At 41.9% G+C, this 23,952-nt stretch overlaps 1 protein-coding gene across 4 annotated transcripts in view; it reads left to right on the plus strand.

Annotated features, from left to right (window-relative positions):
* Positions 1-23,952, plus strand: part of LOC126262264 (lachesin-like) — a 950,831-nt gene that overhangs the window by 716,234 nt on the left and 210,645 nt on the right. For all 4 annotated transcript variants that reach the window (XM_049958762.1, XM_049958764.1, XM_049958763.1 and 1 more), the window contains exon 5: positions 10,981-11,277. In XM_049958762.1, the coding sequence (XP_049814719.1) occupies positions 10,981-11,277 (297 nt within the window). The remainder of the gene's footprint in view (positions 1-10,980; positions 11,278-23,952) is intronic.

Below are 23,952 nucleotides of genomic sequence, written 5' to 3' on the forward strand. Positions count from 1 at the left end.
CGTTATATCTTCATTGCTTTCATCCTCATTTACGGTCGCAGGTTCGAATCCTGCCTCGGGCATGGATGTGTGTGATGTCCTTAGGTTAGTTAGGTTTAAGTAGTTCTAAGTTCTAGGGGACTGATGACCACAGCAGTTGAGTCCCATAGTGCTCAGAGCCATTTCATCCTCATTAACTCGTTCATTTTTTTCTCATTGCATTTCAGTTCATAGTTTCCATCATTATTAATGTAAATTTCAACCTCAGGCCATCAAGTGATGTAATGCTATATTTAATGACAGAATAATATTTTTTGTAGTTTTGAAACGAAAAAAAAACGGATTTGACACATATTTTAACAGCTCAGTATTTTAACGGTTCTGTACTATGATCGTAGGTGTTAACAAAGTATATATAGCTTAGTAGAGGTGATGTTGCATTTCGTTGTTATTGTTTTACTTTGATTATTATCTATGGTCGCTTTTCGTATTGTCGTATTATGTTAACAAAGTTTTCGAGACAGTGTTCATGTCCATCCACACGAAATTCTAAACATCGTAGTAAAGAACTGTCAAAATACTGAACTGTCAAAACATTTGTCAAAAATGTACTTTTAGATTTCGTAATTACAAAAAATATAATACTTACCACGACATGATAGAAATAATTTACTACAGATGCACTATGGTCGCCATTTCCAACTAGACGTAAGTACCAATGCAAATGTGAACATAAAAAATCCACAATTTACGTAAGGATAAACTTACCAATGTTATTTTCTCAGGTCACTTGATAATTACAGTGAGCCTAAACAGGGCTGTCGTGTAAAACATGCAATTAAAATATTTAGTAAAAAAAAATATATCATAACATTTTTACCAGATGGCCGTTGCAGTATGCGTAGTCTCTGTAAATGCAAAACATTCAATAGTTTTTTGTTACACACTTTGCAACGTAGTAAAATGAGAAGTATCCCTGATATATGACGGAAATAAATAGCCATGAGCTTCCCGATAGATGAAAACAACTTCGCCTTTGAAACTTCCTCACAGATTAAAATTGCATGCCAAAGTGAGACCCTAACAGCAGTCAAATGTTCAAATGTGTGTGAAATCTTATGGAACTTAACTGCTAAGGTCATCAGTCCCAAAGCTTACACACTACTTAACCTAAATTATCCTAAGGACAAACACACACACCCATGCCCGAGGGAGGACTCGAACCTCCTCCGGGACCAACCTCATAGTCCATGACTGCAGCGCCTTCGACCGCTCAGCTAATCCCGCGCGGCGAACCGCTTGTCTTGCTGTACGCGATGATGCCCTCACTTAGTGAACTGCCATCACGACTCACGACCCACGCTCACAGCCTCTCGGTGCAGGTGGAAATTTTCAAAAGATGGAGACCAACGATTTTTTTCGTTTTTTTTCCCTTTTTTTACCCATTAATTTCGCTGCTGGTACGTTACTCATGTCAGGTTTTGGACGTCTGTCTTACTCGCAGAAACACAGCCGGCCGTTGTGACCGAGCGGTTCTAGGCGCTTCAGTCCGGAACCGCGCTGCTGCTACGGTCGCAGGTTCGAATCCTGCCTCGAGCATGGATGTGTGTGATGTCCTTAGATTAGTTACGTTGAAGTAGTTCTAAGTTCTAGGGAGCTGATGACCTCAGATGTTAAGTTCCATAGTGCTTAGCGCCATCTGAACCATTTTTTGAACTCGCAGAAACACAAATAATCTCTGGATATAGTTGAGGCATTTATTTCTGCATTTAACAAAGACAGTCTCCACCTGAAGTAATTTCATACTTAAAGCACTACGTAAAATGGAAACCATATTTATTTGTTGTTGTATGACTGTGGCCTACAGCCTGAAACACTGTATTCTGCAGTTTCTAGAAATTTCCGTATGTATTATTCGATAGGGAGGTAAGGCCACGTTTGGCTTTCGACACCAATTTCTTCACTGTTCAAAATGAAGCAGCAAATTCCTGATACACGTTTAGCAAATTTGATCATATTTCTCTCGGTGACATACAACCCATGTGAGAGAAGTTTAGAGAGCAGTGATATTTCAGTTTATACCTTTCAACGAAACACACAACATGATGACATTTAAAAGCCAAGACGTAGGTAAACAGATAAAATAAGGTCACTGGTGTCAATATCACCTCTGTTCGAGGCAGAGAAACTTCCTTCTTACCCTCTCAAAACATAAAAACAATACGAAACATTCATGGACTGTGCAACTGGAGAAGCGATACGATCTTACCTATAAAAGGACAGAGTCCTGACCGATAGGAACGCTAGAGCAGGTGATTCTGTCTGTTTATTAGTCATATTATACACCAAGTACAGAAATGAAAGTGTAGATTAGGGATTAACGTCCAGCCAGGGACGACGTCATGAGAAACCAAGCATAAGCTTGTATTGATGGAGAATGAAGATGTAAATAAACATTCTCCTTTCAAGAAAACTGTCCTGCCGTTTGCCTTAAGACACGGAGAACCAAAATGTCGTTGGTCAGATGGGGATTTAAATCCTGAATCCTCGTAATTTTACTTCAGTGCCTTACTTAACCACTGATTTACAGAATGAAAATCCGCTTCAGTTGCTACTGTTTTTTAAACTTATTCCGCGACTAGTTGTGAAGCTTAATGCTTCATCTGCAGGTGTTACCAAATAACTATGAAAACATAAATATGTAGCGGTAGGGCCAAACAGTCATTGGCGATGACACCCACGTCAAAGAAACGCAGGGGAGCGTAGGATTGGGAATTACAGCGCCTACAGAGCCTATATAGGGAGAGCCGCCATGTTTCTACCAGACTGCGCGCGGGATGTGCAATTACGTAGCGACGCAAGCAGAAAGCTAGCCGCATCACGAGTAAAATAAGACAGGTGTTTGATGCATGAGACCGAAGCTGATCTTCTAGCTTAATACTCGGTAGATGATTAAAACAAATGCCATTCGTCTATACTTATATAGGCCTAATAAATATGTGAGCAGATGGAAGTATCGTGAAGCAGTGTGTATGTCTGCCGAATTTCAAAAGCTGTATTGTATGATGCTATATAAACATTGACAACTGATTAATGAGAAAAAGAAGTTTCATTTAATGTATGTCAGAGTACATGATGCTATTTCAGATTTTTTCGTGCGGACATTCATCGCTGAAATTGGTAAACTCTTGTCTCTTTCCACATAATGCATTTTAAGTGTGTGTCGATCTTATAACATTTTCTTATGTTGGCATAACATGTCATTCTGTACACAATTTTAGGAACTCTATACCTCAGAAAGTCGGAAAATATCAATACTTAGGTACTCTACTGAAACAGCAGAAAGTAATTCAAAATAGGTAACTGAATATCCGCACCATAATTATAATTTACAGGAATGTGAACAGCCAAGACTAAGGAGCCAAGTACGCAGACTTAGGGTTCCGTATACATGTTAAAACACGCCGTGTAGCATGAATTGTCACTCTAGAACCATTAAAAGTCTAGAAAATAACGTTCAAAAAAACCTGGATCGCGCAGGATTCGATCTCACGACCTTTGAATTACAAAGTTAAAACTCTACCCATGTGTTACAAAGCCACGATAGTATTACTGTAGTGTTCATATAATTTTACTTTCATGGAGGCGATGTAAAAAAGATTGTTCTGTAATTTTTTAAATTTCGTTTTGTAGGCTTTATAAGCACATAGAAAGAAATTGATTGTTCGACACACAAAGAAACCAAACGAGCTTTCTAACAGTTTCTTCATTTCTTGAGAAAACGAGCATCTTCACTTCGGTTTTGGCACCCAACAGCGGAGCAACCAGGCATTCCTCTTGACTGTCCTTGATGATTTTGTAATTCATATTATCAGTGACGCTCAGTAAATCACTTTAAATAAAAATATTGCCTCTAAAATTGCTGTGAAGTTCTAAAAGTATCGTCATAAATCCGATCAACAGAGTGACTGTAAGGTAAATAGAACCGGCAGAGAACATGCAAAAGTCCTTCAATATTACCGTTTTACAGCTTGCACATAATTGTACAATGGAATTGGTGTTCGTAGCGTTGAAGAGAACCAATGGTACAGAATCACACACGGTATATACTTATACTAGTACCAAGTCAGCGTCAGTTTGGTAAAAACATGGCGTCCTCAGCTCTTAGCCAATCAGCGACGCTATCACCATTGGCCACTCTCTCCCTCTCTAACAGCACCCACCTGGTCAGCACTACACAGAATTGTCCAAATTTTTATTCATCAAATGTAAGTGGATGTGAGTAGGTCTGCTAAAGAAGGTGACTCAATGGTGCCACTCACAGCAATGAAGGAGACACATGGCTGCTAGTCTGCCTTCTCGTACACTTGGAACTCACGGTACATAACAATCTGCAGTGACGGTTTTGACTCTAGACCAGACACGAAATTATATTAGTCTGATTGGCGGAGAGTAAGTACCGGACTAACTATCTTCTTTCATTTTCTTACAACAATAATAAAAAAAATTCCATACACAGTTACTGGTTTCGACACGGCAGCTCATTCTTCATCATGAGCCGAAATGCGAGAAGATTTGAATGCAGGACGCCGGTATCTGGAGCGAAGGAGTTCCAGAGGGTTGAGGTCGCGACTCTGGGCAGGCCAGTTCGCTTCAGGGACGTTATTGTGCCCAACCTGTTGCCTCACAGATTCCGCATTGTGGCCGAGCGCATTGTCATGCTGATCGTCATCGTCTGCGTATTGTTCGTCTAATGTATGCCGTACACAATGCTGAAAATGTGTTGATATCTTTCCGGATGTAGCGTCTTATTAAGCCGTTAAGGGGACTGTACTCTAGCCACTAGAAACCCCCCTCCCCCCCCCCCCGTCCCGCTCACCATACCGTAACACCCACTCCTCCGTACTTTAATGATGGCAGGTAACATTATCCTAACCGAGACGTATCCATCGGACTGTCACAGGATACAGAGTGAATTGTCACTCAAAGTCACTGGTTTCCAGCCATAGACTGTCCAGTGGCATCCATATTTGTGCTACCTCAAGCATCACTTTGCAACGATTATAGAAATGTGAGGCTAATGAGAAGCTGCTCGAACACTGTACTCGCTTATTTATCACTCTCTTTTCACAGTCATTGTGACCCGCTGGACTGTTGGTAGCACTTTGCAACTGAGGAGTGATTCCTTCCGCAAGTCGTTTTATACTTTCGCGTCCGCCTTTTGTGACGTCTCGCTGTCAATAATTCAGTACGTAGGGGTATCGGGAAACTTTTTATAATGTAGTACAGATAGTTACTTGTCACATTTTGCGGGTTCTATAACGATTGATGTAGCATCATCTTCGATATTTACAGACAGTCTAATGACGATCGCTGGTTGGTGGCAACTGCTAACGCATTTTGAAATGATTTTTCGATTTATCTCGCTATAAAGTAGAAGCAGGTGTTGAACACATTTTTTGAATTCCGAAATGAAACAGTTGTCCGCTGTGTGCTTAATTTTGAGGTACACTGTAGGTAAAACATTTTCACCTACAGGCAATGTTATGCGCAAAGATCTCATTATTCACATTTTTGTATATGTTTCGTGTATTAATAAGATTGGAGATTAACTTTTGAGCGCCATTTTATCTTAGAATAAATTTTGCTGTCTCTCACTGTCGCTATAGTTCAGCTATTCTGGATATGAGTCTCGCTGAATTTTAGTTTTCCCACATCTCAGTCGCTGCTTCTCAGTTTCACTACATCCTGTAACGTAACCATTTCACCTATAATAATGTGCCTTCGGTTGCTGCACCCTCGTCGAATCTGGCTGTAAGTTTGTTATATAGAAGTAGGCTATTTTAAATGATGTGGTCTACAAGAGATCTGCAGCTCACACACTTTAATCGCACATTAATCTTGAATAACCGACAGTTTATGGCCAGATCGAGTCTCATCCGTCATAATTTATGCACAGATAAACAGTTAGCCACAGACTACACTCAATTGATGCCCTATGATATGGTTGTTCGAGTGCAGTAACCTAACACAAAAATAACACAAAAGTTCTTCACGTGTGACAAACACAGTAACTGATTAAAGTTCTTAAATCACTGTCCTTCCAAGTTGACAGTCATATCGAAACGAACGCACTGTGCACAGTAAGTATAAACTTCACAGTCCAATGCTATTGCCACAGTTCGCATTATTGGAGTTTGGAACAATCTATAATAATAATTACACATTCATTGTCCAGTTAATCGTTTAAGAATTAAAAAAAATGATTTTCTGCCTGCGAAATTTAGATGAAACTTGGCATATTTTTCGACTTGTCATCTGTGCTAACATATCTGCTGCATATTTCTTCGTTTGGCGGACACAGATGTTGCCCCTTTCAAACTCACCGAAGACTCACTTAAAATGGCTTCTGATGAGTTCCTTTTATGCGATTACTGTAATTATAGCTATATTAAACTGTTGTTGCTTACGGTATTTTCAAAATTCACAATTAACGATATACTTTTCTGAGTAACTGAATAGTGAGAGATAATCGTTTTAACTAGTACTTTGAGGAAAAATAAGAGTTTCTCCTGAAATACGCTGGCTAGTTCGCCTAAATGTGGAATTCTGTTTCAGTAACTACCGGACAACCAGGACTGATGGTTTGACGGGTCATTTAATTTCATAGTGTCACCCCTTTGGTTGCCAGCTGTGGAAACCTTACAGTACAGCAGTACGTCGATGTTGTTCTACGCCCCTTTCTGTTGCTCTTAATGGGAAGCCATCATGGGTTTACATTTCAGCAAGATAAAGTCCGCCCGCAGACAGCTCGTGGTCGTGCGGTAGCGTTCTCGCTTCCCGCGCCCAGGTTCCCGGGTTCGATTCCCGGCGGGCTCAGGGATTTTCTCTGCCTCGTGATGACTGGGTGTTGTGTGATGTCCTTAGGTTAGTTAGGTTTAAGTAGTTCTAAGTTCTAGGGGACTGATGACCATAGATGTTAAGTCCCATAGTGCTCAGAACCACCATCCGCCCGCAAGACGGGCACGAACGTCCAACCAAATCAGAATTTTGACGACCTATTGCGCCAATTAGACACAATTTAGCAGGATGTTCCTCAATATTAAATTCAACAACTCTGTCAATCAATGGCAAACCGAATAACTGCTTGCATTAGAACCAGAGGTGCACCAACGCGTTAGCGACTTGCTCAATTTGCTGAGCTGTTTCTCTTCAATAAATATTACAATTTTTCTGAAATTATAATTTTTGGTTTGTCTGTACATATACATCATATCTACCGATTTCTGTTCCATTCGGGTAATTCATTCGTGGTGCGTAGTTTTTTTATGTATGAGAATGTGTATTTAGGATCCAGCGGGTTGACATAAATTCTCGCTCCCAGACTTAGGATGTTAATTATCCTCAAACTAAATGTTTTCGTCATTACTTGTAGTGATACTTAACTTACATATAAAATCTACTTTCTCAGGAAGACAGTAATGGGATACAGCATGACGACATCTAAAATAACTGGTATTTTGTAATTATCACAGTTGTTACGCAAACTAGTCACGCCAATGGATTATAATTAACCAAAATAATGTAGCAGATAATAAGGTTAGATTGTCTAAGCCTTAAGTTAATAATCAAGATGTTTGGTAATGTGCGCATGCTATATAAATGGTCATGTCGAAGATATCTGCAAAAATGTAACATTATTTTGGGGGAAGAAAAAAATAATAGCTTGAAGGAATCCAAATGCTTTGTTACAATCTCACAAGGAAACATCAACTAAACCTTATATTTTAAGGAGAAGAAAGTACACTTGCATGATATCAGTTCCGACAATCGATCCCGTTAGAAAGTTTGGGCCGTAATTCTGATAGCAAACAATTATGTCCATCTGAGAGTACAGCTGTTAAACTTCACGTGTACCAGTTGTTTCTAATTCTGTGTACCTTACTGCAGTTGCCTGATGCCCGACGAATAAACACAGGCAGTGCAGATTTATTATAAAGTTAAGACAACAATTTTTGATTTACAATATAATCGTGCCAATCTCGTTGAAAAATAATTCAAGGCGTTTTTCCAGAGGGGCAGAAGTATGCCGTTGTCAAACCCCTGTTTTGAGGTAGATGATAAGAGAGATGTCAACGACGACCGAGCTCTTACACTGCTTGTATCATTTTCCAAACTTTTTGAGAAGGTGATGTATTCTGGAGTAGTACCTCACATAAGCAACAATAATGTCCACAGCAAATCACAGTTTGGGTTTCAGAAGAATTTCTCTACTGACAATGAGGTTTTACAGGGCTCAAAGTTAGGTCGACTATTGTTCCTCATATATTTAAATGACCTTCCGACCGATGCACAACAAGCAGACTTCTTATTTTTGAACATGACACTAGTATTGTAATCAGTCTGAGCATACTTACAGAAATAGAAGAAATGGTCAACATGTTCTCCGAAGTACCATTGATTGGTTTTCTGAGAATGGACTCACACTCAGTTTTAAAAGACACAACGTATTTAGTGCTGCACATGTAAAGGTATTACATCAGTGATAAGTGTAACAAATCGTGAGGAAGTAATAAATGGGATTAGAACATCGAATTCCTTACCCGTGGTGATGACAATTTAAACTGGAAAATTTACATTTTGGAATCCCCAGAACAACTTAGTTCAGCCGCATTTGCAGTTAGAATGATGGGAAATCTTCGGAAGAGACAAATCAGTAAGTTGACATATGTTACATACTTCCATTCAGTAATCTCATATGGAATAATGTCCTGTGGTAACTCACCTTCAAGAAGGGAAGTCTTCATTGCTCAAAAACGTGCTGTAAGAATAACACGTGGTGCTCTCCCACGATAATGTTGTGGATATCTGTTCAAAGAGATAGGCATTCTGACTACTGCTTCACAGCATATTTAGTCACTGATGAAGTTTGTTGTAAACAGTCGATTACAGTTGAAAAGGAACAATGATGGACTTGCTCGTAATGACACAACTAAAAGGAAAAATGTCATTCATTACTCCGAATTAAGATTATCTTTAACACAAAAAGGCGTACACAAAACAGAAAGTAAAACTGTTGAATACTTTCTCAGTGCTATAAAATATCACATAGACAGCAAATTAAAATTTGAAAACAAACTGAGACTGTTTCTCATTGACCAGTCTTACTTCGTAGAAGAATTTCTATTACTCGAATGTGTAAAAGCAGATGCGCAAGAATTAACTCACATCCGTATTTTTTTAAAGTTATAAATGTCAATATGCAGCCACATTTCCTAATTAATTTGTGATGTGAATGTAAAATGTCTCGTTCTACAACACTTAGATTTATCGTGAAAAATGACCCATGGAACGCGAAACTAACTAGTGCATCTCCTGCAAACGTACCTTCACTTTAGCAGCGCTAGCTTTAAAATCCAAAGAAAATAACGTACAGCAGCGATGTCGATAAATATAAAGTTCTACGCTACCTGCTTAATGACACACTCATTAGTTTCATTCATTGGCACTGCATTTGTGAATCGCAAAATAAAAGTATTCAAAGCAAAGAGATCGCTGGTTGCAGCTACACATTAAAAACCGCACACCTTGTCTCAGTGAACAAAGCATGTTACCACTGTCAAACCGTATTTCATAAACCTCTTACTGTGCACGGTAGTTCGTGTCATAAGCGGCTACATTGTGTGTGTGTGTGGGGGGGGGGGGGGGGGGGGGGGGAGTAGAGTGCGCACAAGTTTAAAAGCTTTACTTTAAAAAGGTCAAAACTGTGTACAATGAAAATTGTGACCCAAATTTTCGTGCAGGATCCATTGCTGAGGCTATAAATAAATTTGGACAGCATTGTCTGTGCAGTGCAGCGATCTGGTACTATATTTAGGTTAAAATTAGCAGTTGAAATCGAAATAATATTTATTTATTTACTAGTCTCGGCTTATGTTAAAACCATCTTCAGAATAACGTATGTTCTTTGAGTAGGGTCCGCCTGTAGCAAAACTCAATTTTGCTTTTTGTCCTAGACAAGTTTTACTTTAGTTGCAGCAATGAAACATGTCTGGGACAAAAAACAAAATTGTGTTTTGCTAAAGGCGGACCCCACTCAAAGAATATGTTACTGTTAAAGCAAACACAGACAAAAGAATGAGATTTTCACTCTGCAGCGAAGTGTGCGCTTATATGAAACTTGCTGGCAGATTAAAACTATGTGCCGGACCGAGACTCGAACTCGAGACCATTGGCTTTCGCGGGGAAAGTTTGGAAGGTAGGAGACGAGGTACTGGCAGAAGTAAAGCTGTGAGGACGGGACGTGAGTCGTGCTTGGGTAGCTCAGTTGGTAGATCACTTGCCCGCGAAAGGCAAAGGTCCCGAGTTCGAGTCTCGGTCCGGCACACAGTTTTAATCTGCCAGCAAGTTTCACAGACAAAAGAGCTTCAACATCAAGATGATCATCTAGAGAGCTTTTGGCCCCGAATGGCTGGTGCTGGCGGGTCCTCGGTTTTCTCCTGATACCGTGATCGCACCCTGGGTGGCGAGATGGAGGAGCCGCCAGCACCAGCCATAGGGGGCCAAAAATACTGAAGATGGTTTTAACATAAGGAAACTCGTACATAAATAAATATTATTGCGATCTTGACTGTTGACCTAGAGATTGCTCGAGCTATTATCTTGCAAGTTGGCCTCTTCCTCCTCACGATATGAGGTCTAGTTGTTGATGCCTCCGCACGCCGAGGTGGCCGAGCGGTTCTAGGCGCTACAGTCTGGAACCACACGACCGCTACGGTCGCAGGTTCGAATCCTGCCTCGTCATGGATGTGTGTGATGTCCTTAGGTTAGTTAGGTTCAAGTAGCTCTAAGTTCTAGAGGACTGATGACCTCAGAAGTTAAGTCCCATAGTGCTCAGAGCCATTTGAACCATTTGTTGATGCCTCCTCAGCAGTCGCGCTCGCTCGCCAGTGTGTAGCCACGAGTTGTTGAGCCGGCACCCTCCCGTGTCGTGTGTTGCAGTCCCGCCGATGCTGTGGATCCCGCACCAGCTGGTGGGCGCGCCGCTGGGCTACAGCGTGACGCTGGAGTGCTTCACCGAGGCGCACCCCACCTCGCTCAACTACTGGACTCGCGAGGACGGCAACATGATCCACGACTCGGCGGGCAAGTACAGCATCTCCAACACGGCCGGGTCGCCCGCCTACAAGACGCACATGCGGCTCTCCATCATGAACATCCGCGAGGCCGACTACGGCACGTACAAGTGCGTCGCCAAGAACCCTCGTGGCGAGACGGACGGCACCATCCGACTATACAGTGAGTGCGCGCTGCTGCGCCGCGCTCCAGCCAAAACTCGCGCTCTCGCCACGCTTACCTCCACCAGGACCAGAGCAACGCGAGGGGGGCTCTCCTTGTACTTGCATTGTAACAGCTTCACAATTACTTCAACACGGAGAGAGAGTTGTAACAAGTTATTTCCACCTGAAAAGTATTTACACTGTAAGGCAAAAATAAGGTGTACCATGAACCAATAATCCAAATGGCACGGAGATTGCTAGATGAACAGACAGCCAAATGATTACAGTTTCAAATAATTTGAATGATTTATTAAAGAGAAATGAGCTCTACAAATTCAGCAAGTGGATAACACACTGATCCACCTCTGGCCCTCATCCTCAAAATCCCGAGCTGCTTGGAGTTCCAGGCCGTAATGTTCCAAGCATTCTCAACTGGGGAGAGACCCAGCGACGTAGTTAGCCAAGATGGTGACTGGCATGCCCGAAGATCAGCAGCAGAAGGCTCTCGCCACGTGTGAACGGGCATTATCTTGCTGAAATATAAAGCTAGGACGGCTTTCCATGAAGGGCAACAAAAAGGGGCACAGTACGTCGTCGGACTACCCATATGCTCTAGGGGTGTCACGGATAACAACTAAAGCGATCCTGCTATGAGCATCACTCGTCCTTGTTTGGTCGTATGGCGACGGACAGTCGGGCAGTTTCATCACCACTGTATGAGGCGTCTTCACACACGTCTATACTGCTCATCAGGGCTCATCACTGGAGACCATTGTACTCCAGTCAATGAGACTCTAGGCCGAAGACGTGTTTGGAAAGTCCCCAGAGAGCAGTGATACCAACCTGCCTGTCGTCCGCCATACTACCGGACAACCAGGACTGATGGTTTGACGTGTCATTTAATTTCATAGTGTCGCCCCTTAGGTTGCCAGCAGCGGAAACCTTACAGTACAGCAGTACGTCGATGTTATTCTACGCCCCATTCTGTTGCTCTTAATAGGAAGCTATCATGGGTTTACATTTCAGCAAGATAAAGTCCGCCCGCAGACAGCTCGTGGTCGTGCGGTAGCGTTCTCGCTTCCCGCGCCCGGGTTCCCGGGTTCGATTCCCAGCTATGTCAGGGATTTTCTCTGCCTCGTGATGACTGTGTGTGTTGTGATGTCCTTAGGTTAGTTAGGTTTAAGTAGTTCTAAGTTCTAGGGGGCTGATGGCCATAGATGTTAAGTCCCATAGTGCTCAGAGCCATTTGAACCATTTGAACCATCCGCCCGCAGGACGGGCACGAACGTCCAACCAAATCAGAATTTTGACGACCTAATGCGCCAGTTAGACACAATTTAGCAGGATGTTCCTCAGTATTAAATTCAACAACTCTGTCAATCAATGGCAAACCGAACAACTGCTTGCATTATAATCAGAGGTGCACCAACGAGTTAGCAACTTGCTCAATTTGCTGAGCTGTTTCTCTTCAATAAATAGTACAATTTTTCTGAAATTTTTATTTTTATTTGTCTGTACATATACATCATATCTACCGATTTCTGTTCAATTCGGGTAATTCGTTCGTGGTGCGTCGTTTTTTATGTATGAGAATGTGTATTTAGGATCCAGCGGGTGGACATAAATTCTCGCTCCCAGACTTCATATTTTCATTTGCAGCATATTAACACTACAAAAGCCATCTGTAATACAATTTCATGCTTGACATATTGTCACTACAAAATATACATCATATAATACCATTTTGCAATACTGTTAAGACGTGCACGACAAATATCTTCATTCAGTACAGTCTAACGTTCAGTCTCAGTGCAGTGGGTAAATTATTGTTAACATTTACAGCCAATACTCGCAGTCTGCTCTCATCCATTAGAGCTCCCACGATTCCTCAGTCAGCTCCAAAGTTCGTGAGCGAACGCATATGTAGTATGCAACAGTGAAGGTTATGTACAGTGTAAAGTTGAAATCGGACCTACTAAGTGGAAGAAACCTGTACTACGTGCATCTAGTGCATACAGAAAACATGTGGAAACATGAAAGTGTATAAAATGACCGTAAATGTAAGAAGCACGCAAGCTTATCTTTTTAAAAAGCTAGGTAAATTAAGTGAGCTGCCAAAATTCTACAGATCTCCTATAAAAATATGAGTAATTAAAACCATTTTTGTACAACTTATAACGCTAGGTGCAAGTTTCACTGCTTCTCTTAATACTCACCAGCATTATACACTGAAGAGCCAAAGAAACTGGTACAGCTGCCTAATATCCTGTAGGGGCCCCGCGAGCAAGCAGAAGTGCGGCAACAGGATGCGGCAAATACTCGACTAATGTCTGAAGTAGTGGTAGGGGGAACTGACACCATGAATCCTACAGGGCCGTCCATAAATCCACAAGAGTAAGAGGCAATGGAGATCTGGAGATCTCTTCTGAACTGTAGATTGCAAGGAATCCCATATATGCTCTATAGTGTTCATGTCTGGAGAGCTTGGTGGCCTGCAGACGTTTTTAAACTCAGAAGAGCCATTCTGTAGCAATTCTGGACGTATAGGGTGTCGCATTGTCCTGCTGGAATTGATCAAATCCGTCGGAATGCACAATGGACATGAATGGATCCAGGTGGTCAGAAGAATGCTTACGTACATGTCACCCGTCAGAGTCGTATCTAGACGTATCAGGGGTCCCCTTCACCCAACTGCACACGCCCCACACCGTGACAGAGCCTCCACCAGCTTGAACAGTCCTTTACTGACATGCAGGGCCCATAGGTTCATGAGATTGTCTCCTTACCCCTACATGTCGATCAGCTCGAAACAATTTGAAACGAGACTCGTCCGACTAGGCAACATGTTTCCACTCATCAACAGTCCAGTGTCGGTGTTCACGGGATCTTTTTCCGGCCACAGCGATGTCGGAGATTTGATGTTTTACCCGATTCCTGATATTCACGGTTCACTCGTGAAATGGTCGTACGGGAAAATCACCACGTCATCTCTACCTCGGAGATGCTGTGTCCCATCGCTCGTGCGCCGACTATAACACCACATTCAAACTCACTTAAATCTTGATAACCTGTCATTGTAGCAGCAATAATCGATCTAACGACTGCGCCAGATAGTTATTGTCTTATATAGGCGTTGCCGACAGCAGCTCCGTATTCTGCCTGTTAACGTATCTCTGCATTTGGATACGCAAGCCTACACCACTTTCTGTGACACTTCAGTTTATTTAAAACGTTGCCAGCGATTTTGAAGTCGGTTGATACCTTTAGTTTCGTCATTTGCGACGATGGTTCAAGTGGAGCGTTCTAGTGCCCGACAAATCTCTGTAACAGTTCTGCAGCGGATGCTATGAAGTCCTCCGTGCAAATTATCAATCACGTTGAAGTCACAAGGGCTCAAGTCCGTTCCGTGTGGTAGGTGGTACACCACATCCCCACCCCCGCCATCGAACGTGTCAGTCACAATCTGCCCCATATTCATCCGAGCACAGTTTTGCACAATTATGGGTAAGTCCTGCAAAACGTTTCTCCGCTCCTTTCTCTAAACTGTTCGCAGCTTATGCTGAAAAAACTAACAGCTTACAGAAACAAGTGGTGACACTTTCTGCACGACCCACCAGTCATTTTGTATGACTAAACTCGTCACATACAGAAGTGTATAGTCCCATCGAATGAACAAATCATTCACAGCTTGTGCCATACGTGCCAGAGTTTTGTCCTGCAAAATGACGGTTGTGTCGTGCAGAAAGTGTCACACTGCTGTACCCTTCACCAGATTCTCGGACTTAAACCCTATGACTTCAACTTGATTCCTAAGATGAAAGGAGCATGCGATTCAAAGCCGTTACAGACATTCGTTGGGCGATAGGTCACTCCACCCGAACTACCAACACAACTGGCGCTGCTGAGTGTAACCTACGACTTCCAAATCGCTGTCAACAGCTTGTCAACAGTACTGATGACTACTATGAACGACAGTAAAATCTTTGAAAAAAAAAGCCTCTATTTTGTATAAGTTGTGAATAAATAGTTGTCACTATTAAAGTTTCAGTTCTCGTGATCTTCTTTTTATTATAGACCACTGAAAATTTCTAATATGGAAAGGAGGAAGACTTCTGGTAGACACAAATAAAATATTCGGTTGCAAAAGACTGATCTTTTTCTTATCTATATCATTAAAAGTAACTGCAATGGTAAGAGTTAATTGAAGTAGAGTGTCAAGCGTAGGCATATTTCACGTTATATGTTAATTTTAGATTGTCCTATAAAACTGTAATAAAACTGGTTTCTTATAACATAGTTGTCATAAAAGCAGGCAGCACGGTATTTCTGCAGCGTACTTAACGATTTCTGGTGAGACAAGTCAAATGATTTGCACAATAGCAGTCAGTAAAATTAAACTCTCAGGGAGATCACGCGGACTGGCCGTCCTCGATTTTCATAATATCTACTTACAGAATTCGAAAGTCACCGCCCAGACATCATTTCGCTAAAGCTGCACGACACATTTCTCATAAACACTCGAGAACATTTCCTTAGGAGATCAGAAAAATTACTACAGGTCTTAAGCAAAAAACGTCTCCATCAACTGATAGATTTGTCGGTAGCTAAGTGACGTGATAGTCTTTCGACTGCGAAATCTCTGGTTCGATTTTCTCTCACAGCTTATGTCCACCCACTTTTATTTAATTTCTGTACTATAAAATGAAAACATCAAATAATAAATGTTGAATCATAATGTTTTAATAAGACATTTCAAAATTATTAATCGCATGAAAGTGCATATATTGACAATTAATTAAAATTTGGTACTAAACGTCAAATAGGAAATAAAATGTTTCTTTTATGTCCACAGACTGAACGGTGTTATTTATGTGCGTAATTATATTCGTAAAAATAAGCGTTCGACATATCTGTATAAAATGCTAATTTATTTTCAAGTGGTTAGTAATAAAAATTATAAATATGTTATTTTAATTTTAAAAAAAGATTATTCAGTATTCGTTAATTAGCATTTCTCTTTGATAATAAATATAGAATTACCAGATTTTGACGCCATACATTGAGCTCCCGGCGATTCTCTATGAGCGATGGAAATGTTTTGCACTTAAAAGCTCGTAAATCTTCTGACCCCCCGTAGATCACTTTTGCGAGTTCCTTTAACACTTGTGTCCTACTGCTTTAGGAGATTTGTGTTAGGTTGTTGAACGCCAGATGTTACAAAAATGAAGTTCCCCTTGTGCGTGGCCAGAAGTCACCGCCATGGCCGTCACACTTAACGTTACCCGGCGTATGACTCCCGGAAGTTGTTGCTACATGTAGCTTATGGTGCGAATGTAGACACCATATGTGACCAGTGTGGTACAGACAGGTGAATAATTAACAGGGCGGCACGTCGTGAACTAACTGGTTTTGGACTTGGGTTGATAACTGATGCAAGCCGTATGGGACATAATTAGGTGGGATTACACAAGAAATGTGGCTGCCAAGGTTAACAGTGTCTCTATTCTCGTAGAGACACGACGTTCGCACGCGGTAAATCACCGCGCAGGACGAGCACTGTTGTCTAAGGAACGGTCATCACATGATCTGCTGTGAATGACATCGACGGCAATCTGAAAGTGGAGCGTCCCGGACCCATTGCTACCAAGATTGTACGCAGGCAAATGCACCAAATAGGCCTCACCAGCCGACGACCAGCGTAACATTCAATCCCTCCCCACGGATTTTCACCACTCTCAAGGCGACCACACCTACTCTTCAACATCGGTTTCGTCCACACGTATTTTGTGTGCAGCCATTGGCCAGAAATGAGAAACATGAAGGTGAGAGCTGCAGTTGCACAAGCGTTTGGAAAAAAATTACATCTTCGGCACGGGTCGGGAGAGGGATGAGCTATTTAGATTAACGTAGTCTCCAGGCTGCGGTTGGTGCAGCGGTAACAGTAGCGAACAGTAAGCCGAGGGCCGTGGGTTCGAGTCCCTATGTGTAAACTTTCCAATTTTTACGTTACTTACAGATACGTTATAATACTTACTGGAATTAAGGAAAACGTGGAAGGGAGGACCCACCAATATAAATCTCTTTTCACACAACCTGTTTATTTAACAATATATATTAACTTTGTTTTACAGATAATCGAAGCATTTAACGACAAAATTTTCTTTAACAAAATGAACAGATTTGTAAAATTCTTTTGACCTTAAACTTTAACTTGAATAATATTTTAATCTTCGCAATAGAAACCTGAAGTGCTGTACTGCAAAACAGCAAAATATATGACAATGATAACAAGACGGGCGTGCTGCAGGTCCGGTTGTGTGAAACAGCGGTGTTTACTATCGTGCGAGACACAGTCTATCTTATTAAATGCCCTTCTGCAACACATGAAAACTATATAAGCACCATTGATAACAAGAGTGATTCAATTACTCAAAACATATGACTTAAATTCTAATTTGAAAGCTGTATGTCGAAGGGTTCGGGTTTAAGATACGCACCTGTGCTTAAAGGTTAAACAGATTAGCAAACAATAAGGATTACTTCAAAGCAACCAACCTCTTAATTTCAATCTGCAACCAAGGTGCGACTGGATCCCAATCCGTCCCTTCTGACAATTTTATTTTCACTAAAGCCCTGGTGGCAGTTGTCGGTTAATATTTTCATAGTTAAACAGATTGTCAATCATTAAGACCGGTCTGTAGGAACGTCTTAAAACACTACTTGCGAACACTTGCTTCCAGAAAACTCACTAGGTGGAACCACAAGATCCAACTGAAATACACCAATAATGACCCGGTCTTTCAATCACAGAAACAAACAGCTTATAACAACAGTTCGTTCAGATTGTAACTAACGAGTGAGAAATGCAATTACAATCGAAGAACTGAAACGGTTAACAGCTAAATCTAACCACAAGGTCCCTCTTTTGTTTAACGGCAACCTGTGCCTTAGTACAATTGCTGTGACTGTATTTACGACAAAGAGCTGATTAATTAGAACATTAAAGATCGGGTACAAACCAGAAAGGAAAGGCAATATAATAGCGGGACAAATTTTCAAACGACAACTAGTGTCTCAGTACAATACTATTGAGTATATTTACGACCAAAGAGCCGACCGAGTAAAACTCTGAGGGTCGGGTACAAACCAATAAACCAGGAAATAATAAGGAGGGCACGTAGAAAATGAAACAAATGACCGAGAGGAATACAAAATGTTACTCCCCTTTATCAGCAAGCAATTCCATGGATCCAAGGTGCGTCGCAGCGGTTACTGAGTGGTGGCGATGAAAGCCAGGTAGAAGAGGGAAGCCAGGCCACGAGCGGTCGTCCGACACAAATGTTACCAACCAACCGACGGGGTGTCGGCCTGCAGCTTGTAGTCGACGCTGACCCCGGTGAAGTACTCCGGTATCTTCGCCCTGCGCAGGCCCTCCTTGCGCAGCTCGTGGTTGCGGCCGCTCGGAACTCGTGACCACTTCTTGTTAATAATCCTCAACCAGTGCTGTACAGTCGCAATAAATTCTTGAGATGTTCAATTGACTCTTTTTTTTAGAACATATTACACGTTTCGGGATTACACCCATCTTCAGACACCTGTCACAAAAAAGTACAAAACATAAGTGAACAGCATACTCAACAAGTCTCAACGTAACAGAAAATGAGATTTGGTCATATGCGTACATACCACAAACTTCAACCCCTTCCTAACCAACCAGCCGTCCAGCCTTGACAACTCAAAGAAAGTGTCGAATAACGTATGACTGCGGCACGAGCAGTCTTGAAGCAGAGTGTGTACTGACGCTAAACAAGTCAACTAGCGGCGAAGCGCCCTCGGTAGAGGGCACTGCATGGTCATGTGCTCCATGCGTTCACATGTAATTTAATAATAATATACTCAGCATATAACTTCTAACAGGGTGTAATTACGACTATAAATCGGAATAGTACTTCCGTATACGTTAACACTAAAATATTTTATAACTTTTTTAAAAAAAACTCCAAAATTTCTTACATTGCCATACTATGCCTATAGCCAGTAGTGGCACTAAGCACAACTCAAACCATATGTCAATATAAAATAAATAATAGGTGGGGAGAGGGGGGGAGTTCCCTTCTTGTTCACAGAGCCATTCGAGAACCGCTTGTGAACGTTTTCCTAGTTGGAAACTCTGCGTCGCTGCGAATCAGTTCCTGGACTGCCTGGATGTTTTCGTCTGTGGTCGATTGCCTTCCGTCCTCATCAACATCACCCCAGTATCTGCTGGCTTGGTCAAATGGTTTGCAAAATGTCACTATATCCGAACATGAAATGGCATTTGGTACAAATTCTGAAAGAATTTTACGGTAAATCTGTGCGCAGTTTAGACGTTTTGTCCACAAGCATCGTACTGTCACGTGTAGTTGAACTTTCGAATATGTTTGAAGTTGCCGCGGCATTTGACTCGCAGTTTACGGATGGAACTGTTACCCTCACCGCAGCAGAGAGGTGTCCGCAGACATCCCAGAACATATTTTGTATTCCGACACCTTTGTTGCATTATGATCTTAGAGGGTGGGACGCCACTTTTGAAGTCTCCTCTTGTGACAAATCTACAAGTGGTTTGTGTACGGGAGCGTTGAGTGTGTAACCAGGTGCGTATTGTCCTCGATGGCGGACTATTCTGACACGAGCACGGACGTAATATAAAAGCAATAATCGCTTACATCTTCAAGACAAAATAAAACTGTGCGCTGGACTCTAACACTAATCCGTAACTTTGCCTCGATTACTCCTCGGCTATCGAATTCCCTGAGTTCGACTACCGACCCAGCATAGATTTTTAATCTGTCAGGACGCTTCGGAACAACTCATTCGCTGCAGCAGTCCTCCGCGTTATCCTTTCTTCCACGACTGCTGGTCCCACAAAGAATGAATGAGAACTTCTGTGAAGATGTGCACGATGGGGGCGCCAGTTGTCGTCCTTGGAGGCTAATGCCTCGCCAATATGCTGCCGATATAGTTGCACTATCGGTCGGAGGCTGACATTCACCTATCTTACAGCCGTTACGGCACCTTCTATGACCACCAGCGGCGTACGTGTGAAGAGAACGTGATGTCAATCCTGAGCGGTCCATTCGGTATGTTGTTGGGTCCATCTGTACCGTGGTGCATGATGTCGCGCTTGCAAAGCTGGACCTCGCCATGGACGTCGGGAGTGAAGTTGCTCATTATGCAGCCAATTGCGCACAGTTTTAGTCGTAACACGATGTCCTGTGGCTGAACGAAAAGCATTATTCTACATGGTGGCGTTGCTGTCATGTTCCTCCCAGCCATAATCAGTAGGTAGCGGTCATCCATTGCAGTCGTAGCCCTTGGGCGGCCTGAACGAGGCATGTCATCGACAGTTCCTCTCCCTCTGTATCTCCTCCATGTCCGAACAACATCGCTTTGGTTCACTCCAAGACTCCTGGACGCTCCCCTTGTTGAGATCCCTTCCTGACACAAAGTAACAATGCGGACGCGATCGAACCGCAGTATTGACCGTCTAGGTATGGTTGAACTACACACAACACGAGCCGACTGGAACTGATCGGCTGGTCGAACCCCTCCGTCTAATAGGCGCTGGTCCTGCATGGTTGTTTACATCTCTGGGCGGGTTTAGTGACATCTCTGAACAGTCAAAGGGACTGTGTCTGAGATATAATATCCACAGCTTTTTTTCATGTGCGTATTTAAAAACCATACTGCTGTATTTGTTCATGGCTCTAGCTAATGTTTTTCACAAGATTCTTTTTCTTGTCTTTTATAAATCTTCTGACGTTATTTTGCATGGAGATAAAATTAGTGCTTCGGACAAATAGAGAACTTTGGTGTTACAATTATATTTTATAGTAATAGTAAATTAAGGATGAGACCGCCCTTTTGCAAATACACAAATTATTGTTTTGATTTATCACCCAAACATGTTTCATCACAGTTGTGGAATTGTCAGAGGGTTGTTCTATTAATCAAATAATAAAGAAACCAATGAGGATGCCACAATCTTTGTGAAGCATGTTCGCGTGATAAATCAAAACAATAGTTTGTGTATGTTATTTTTCCTGCTGCCGCCCAGCCACCTCCCTGCTTGTGATGCGGTTCTGCTACCCACTTCATTTTAAATAAGAACTACCGCGTTTAGCGCGCGATTTGTTAACCACATGACGCGAATGATGAGGAGCGGCTCATAGACAGTTACTTTTCGACAGTGACCTGTTAAAAAGGAATCTTCTATCACTTAAGGATGAGTCTTCCGGTGGCGCGAAACCAGTCGTGACTTTTAATGAAAAGTATTCTACCGCCAATGGGGTTTATTTTCTTTCAAAATAATTTGTATACTGGCGAGAAGGTGGACCCATCCATAATTCATCAAAACTAGAAAATGATAGTATTTTATCACACTTTAATTTGACATCCATAAAAATAGCTTTTCTATTGTATATATTTTTGATTGTCTCTGTTTTCATTTTCCCACTTATAATTTTAACTGCCTATATATTTCTCTTCTTTTACTTGTATCTTCGCCAAAATATTCAAGGATATCTCTTTTCTTTGCTCACCATAATTGGTTTTTAAAATTCTTGGTGAATTGCTTTCACTGGTCATGCATTGTATCTTTTCAAGCGATGTTTATAGACCTACCTTCTCAGCTGTCTCCTTCGGAAGTTCTTGTATTTTATTTGCATTCCCTAAGTTTCCATCCATTGTTACGAGATCATCTGCAAAGGGCAAACAGTTTATTGTTTCTTTCGAGCAACCCAGCTTGAGTTATTGATTAGCTTTGCGATATTCTTCCTCCATTTTCCATTCTTTTATACCTTTTCAAATGGCTCTGAGCACTATGCGACTTAACCTCTGAGGTCATCAGTCCCCTAGAACTTAGAACTACTTAAACCTAACTAACCTAAGGACATCACACACATCCATGCCCGTGGCAGGATTCGAACCTGCGACCGTAGCGGTCGCTCAGTTCCAGACTGTAGCGCCTCGAACCGCACGGCCACTCCGGCCGGCCTTATACCTTTTCCCAGCACGCAATTGAATAATATTAGTGACAAACTATCTCCTTGTTTGACTCCTGTCACAATATGGAGGGGACTTGAAGTCGCTGCAAGAAATTTAGTCCTATACAATTTGTTTTTAATAGTTTGTTTTATTATTTTCTGAGTTTTAGTATCTACTGATAATTTTTTCAAAGTTTTCAGCAGGGAATCTCTCTCTGCCGATTCATAGCCTTTTCAAAACCAGCCAATATAAAAGGAAAAGAAAAAAGTTTACGAGGGAAGTTAAGTACGCCAATTTAGTTTGCAAAAATGCAGAATTTGTTGCGGTACGTTGAGGAATACTCCCACGTCAGTTCCTGTAGTTTCGTTAAGTTCCGATCGGTGGCGACGCTATATCCTTCAAAATGGCGCGTGTAGCGAACGTGCGTCGCAAGCAGAGACTTTTCTTTGAGCTTCTTTTTTCGGAAAACCAGAGCATCGTAGACGTTCATAGTGCTTGCAGAAGGTCTACTGAGACATGACAGTGAACAAAAAGCACGGTGAGTCGTTGGGCAAGGCGTCTATCATCATAACAACGATGTCGCGCACACCTGCACGATCCCCCGCGTGCCGGCTGAACGCATACAGCTGTGACTCCTGCAGTGTTGGAATGGGCGGACACTCTCATTCGAGGTGATCGACGGATCACGAACACCTCGCTGCTCAACTGGGCGTCTCTGTAGGTAGTGTCAACAGACACTTCGAGCACTAGGGGTACTCATAGGTGTGTGCCTCTTGGGTTCGTTGATGCTTAACAGAACACAATATGGAGCAACTGTGTAGAATTGCTTGCACGTTACGAAGCTTATGGTGACAGATTACTGTCGAACGTCATCACAGATGATCAAACATGGGTTCATCACTACGAACAGGAAACAAAACGGCCATCTATATGGGAGGTTACCCTCGTCTGTAGAATTGTAGTCAGCCTTACTAGATGAGTGGTCTGTCAAGCGAGTGCTTTTATTATTTGTGCATCAGAAATATTTTCGTAGTTTATCATACCCACTGCAACTATGCTTGAAATTAGAGCCCTAGCACCTATCAGTTAAGCTATAATTTATTCTCGCCTTTACTTCTTAACGCAACGGAATGGATAACGCATCTGTCTAATAGCTTGTGCACATTTCTGATGGACTCACTCCACCCTGGCAAGACCACATTTCCTTTCTCTGGCATACATTTTAATCAAAGCTAGGGCATATTAGCAAAAAATGGAGCTTATGGTATAATGCCTCAACAAAATGGCTACCCACAACTCAATAATCAAGACCACCACTTCTTTCACATATCTCCTCTTTTATTACAATGAATTCTTTCATGTTAATGTTGCATAATTTCTTGCATTACACTTAAACACAGTAATTAAACAAGGGATTCTCTACCCAATGGGAATGACATTACATAAGCATTTTACTATTCTATGGCCTCGTAATGTTTCTGTTTATTGCTACTGTGCACTTTCTGGATTAGTAAGGAATCTTTCGCTACTTCATCCTCTCCCATACTCTCATAAGCTCATTCATTAGCGACATAATGAATTTACTGAGTATCGGGCTGTACTAAGAAAAATCATGCTTGACCCACCGTATTTGAAACTAATTCCCTAATGTCTCATGCCAATCACACAG

This window comes from Schistocerca nitens, chromosome 6 (genome assembly GCF_023898315.1).
Source record: "Schistocerca nitens isolate TAMUIC-IGC-003100 chromosome 6, iqSchNite1.1, whole genome shotgun sequence".
Lineage (NCBI taxonomy): Eukaryota > Metazoa > Arthropoda > Insecta > Orthoptera > Acrididae > Schistocerca > Schistocerca nitens.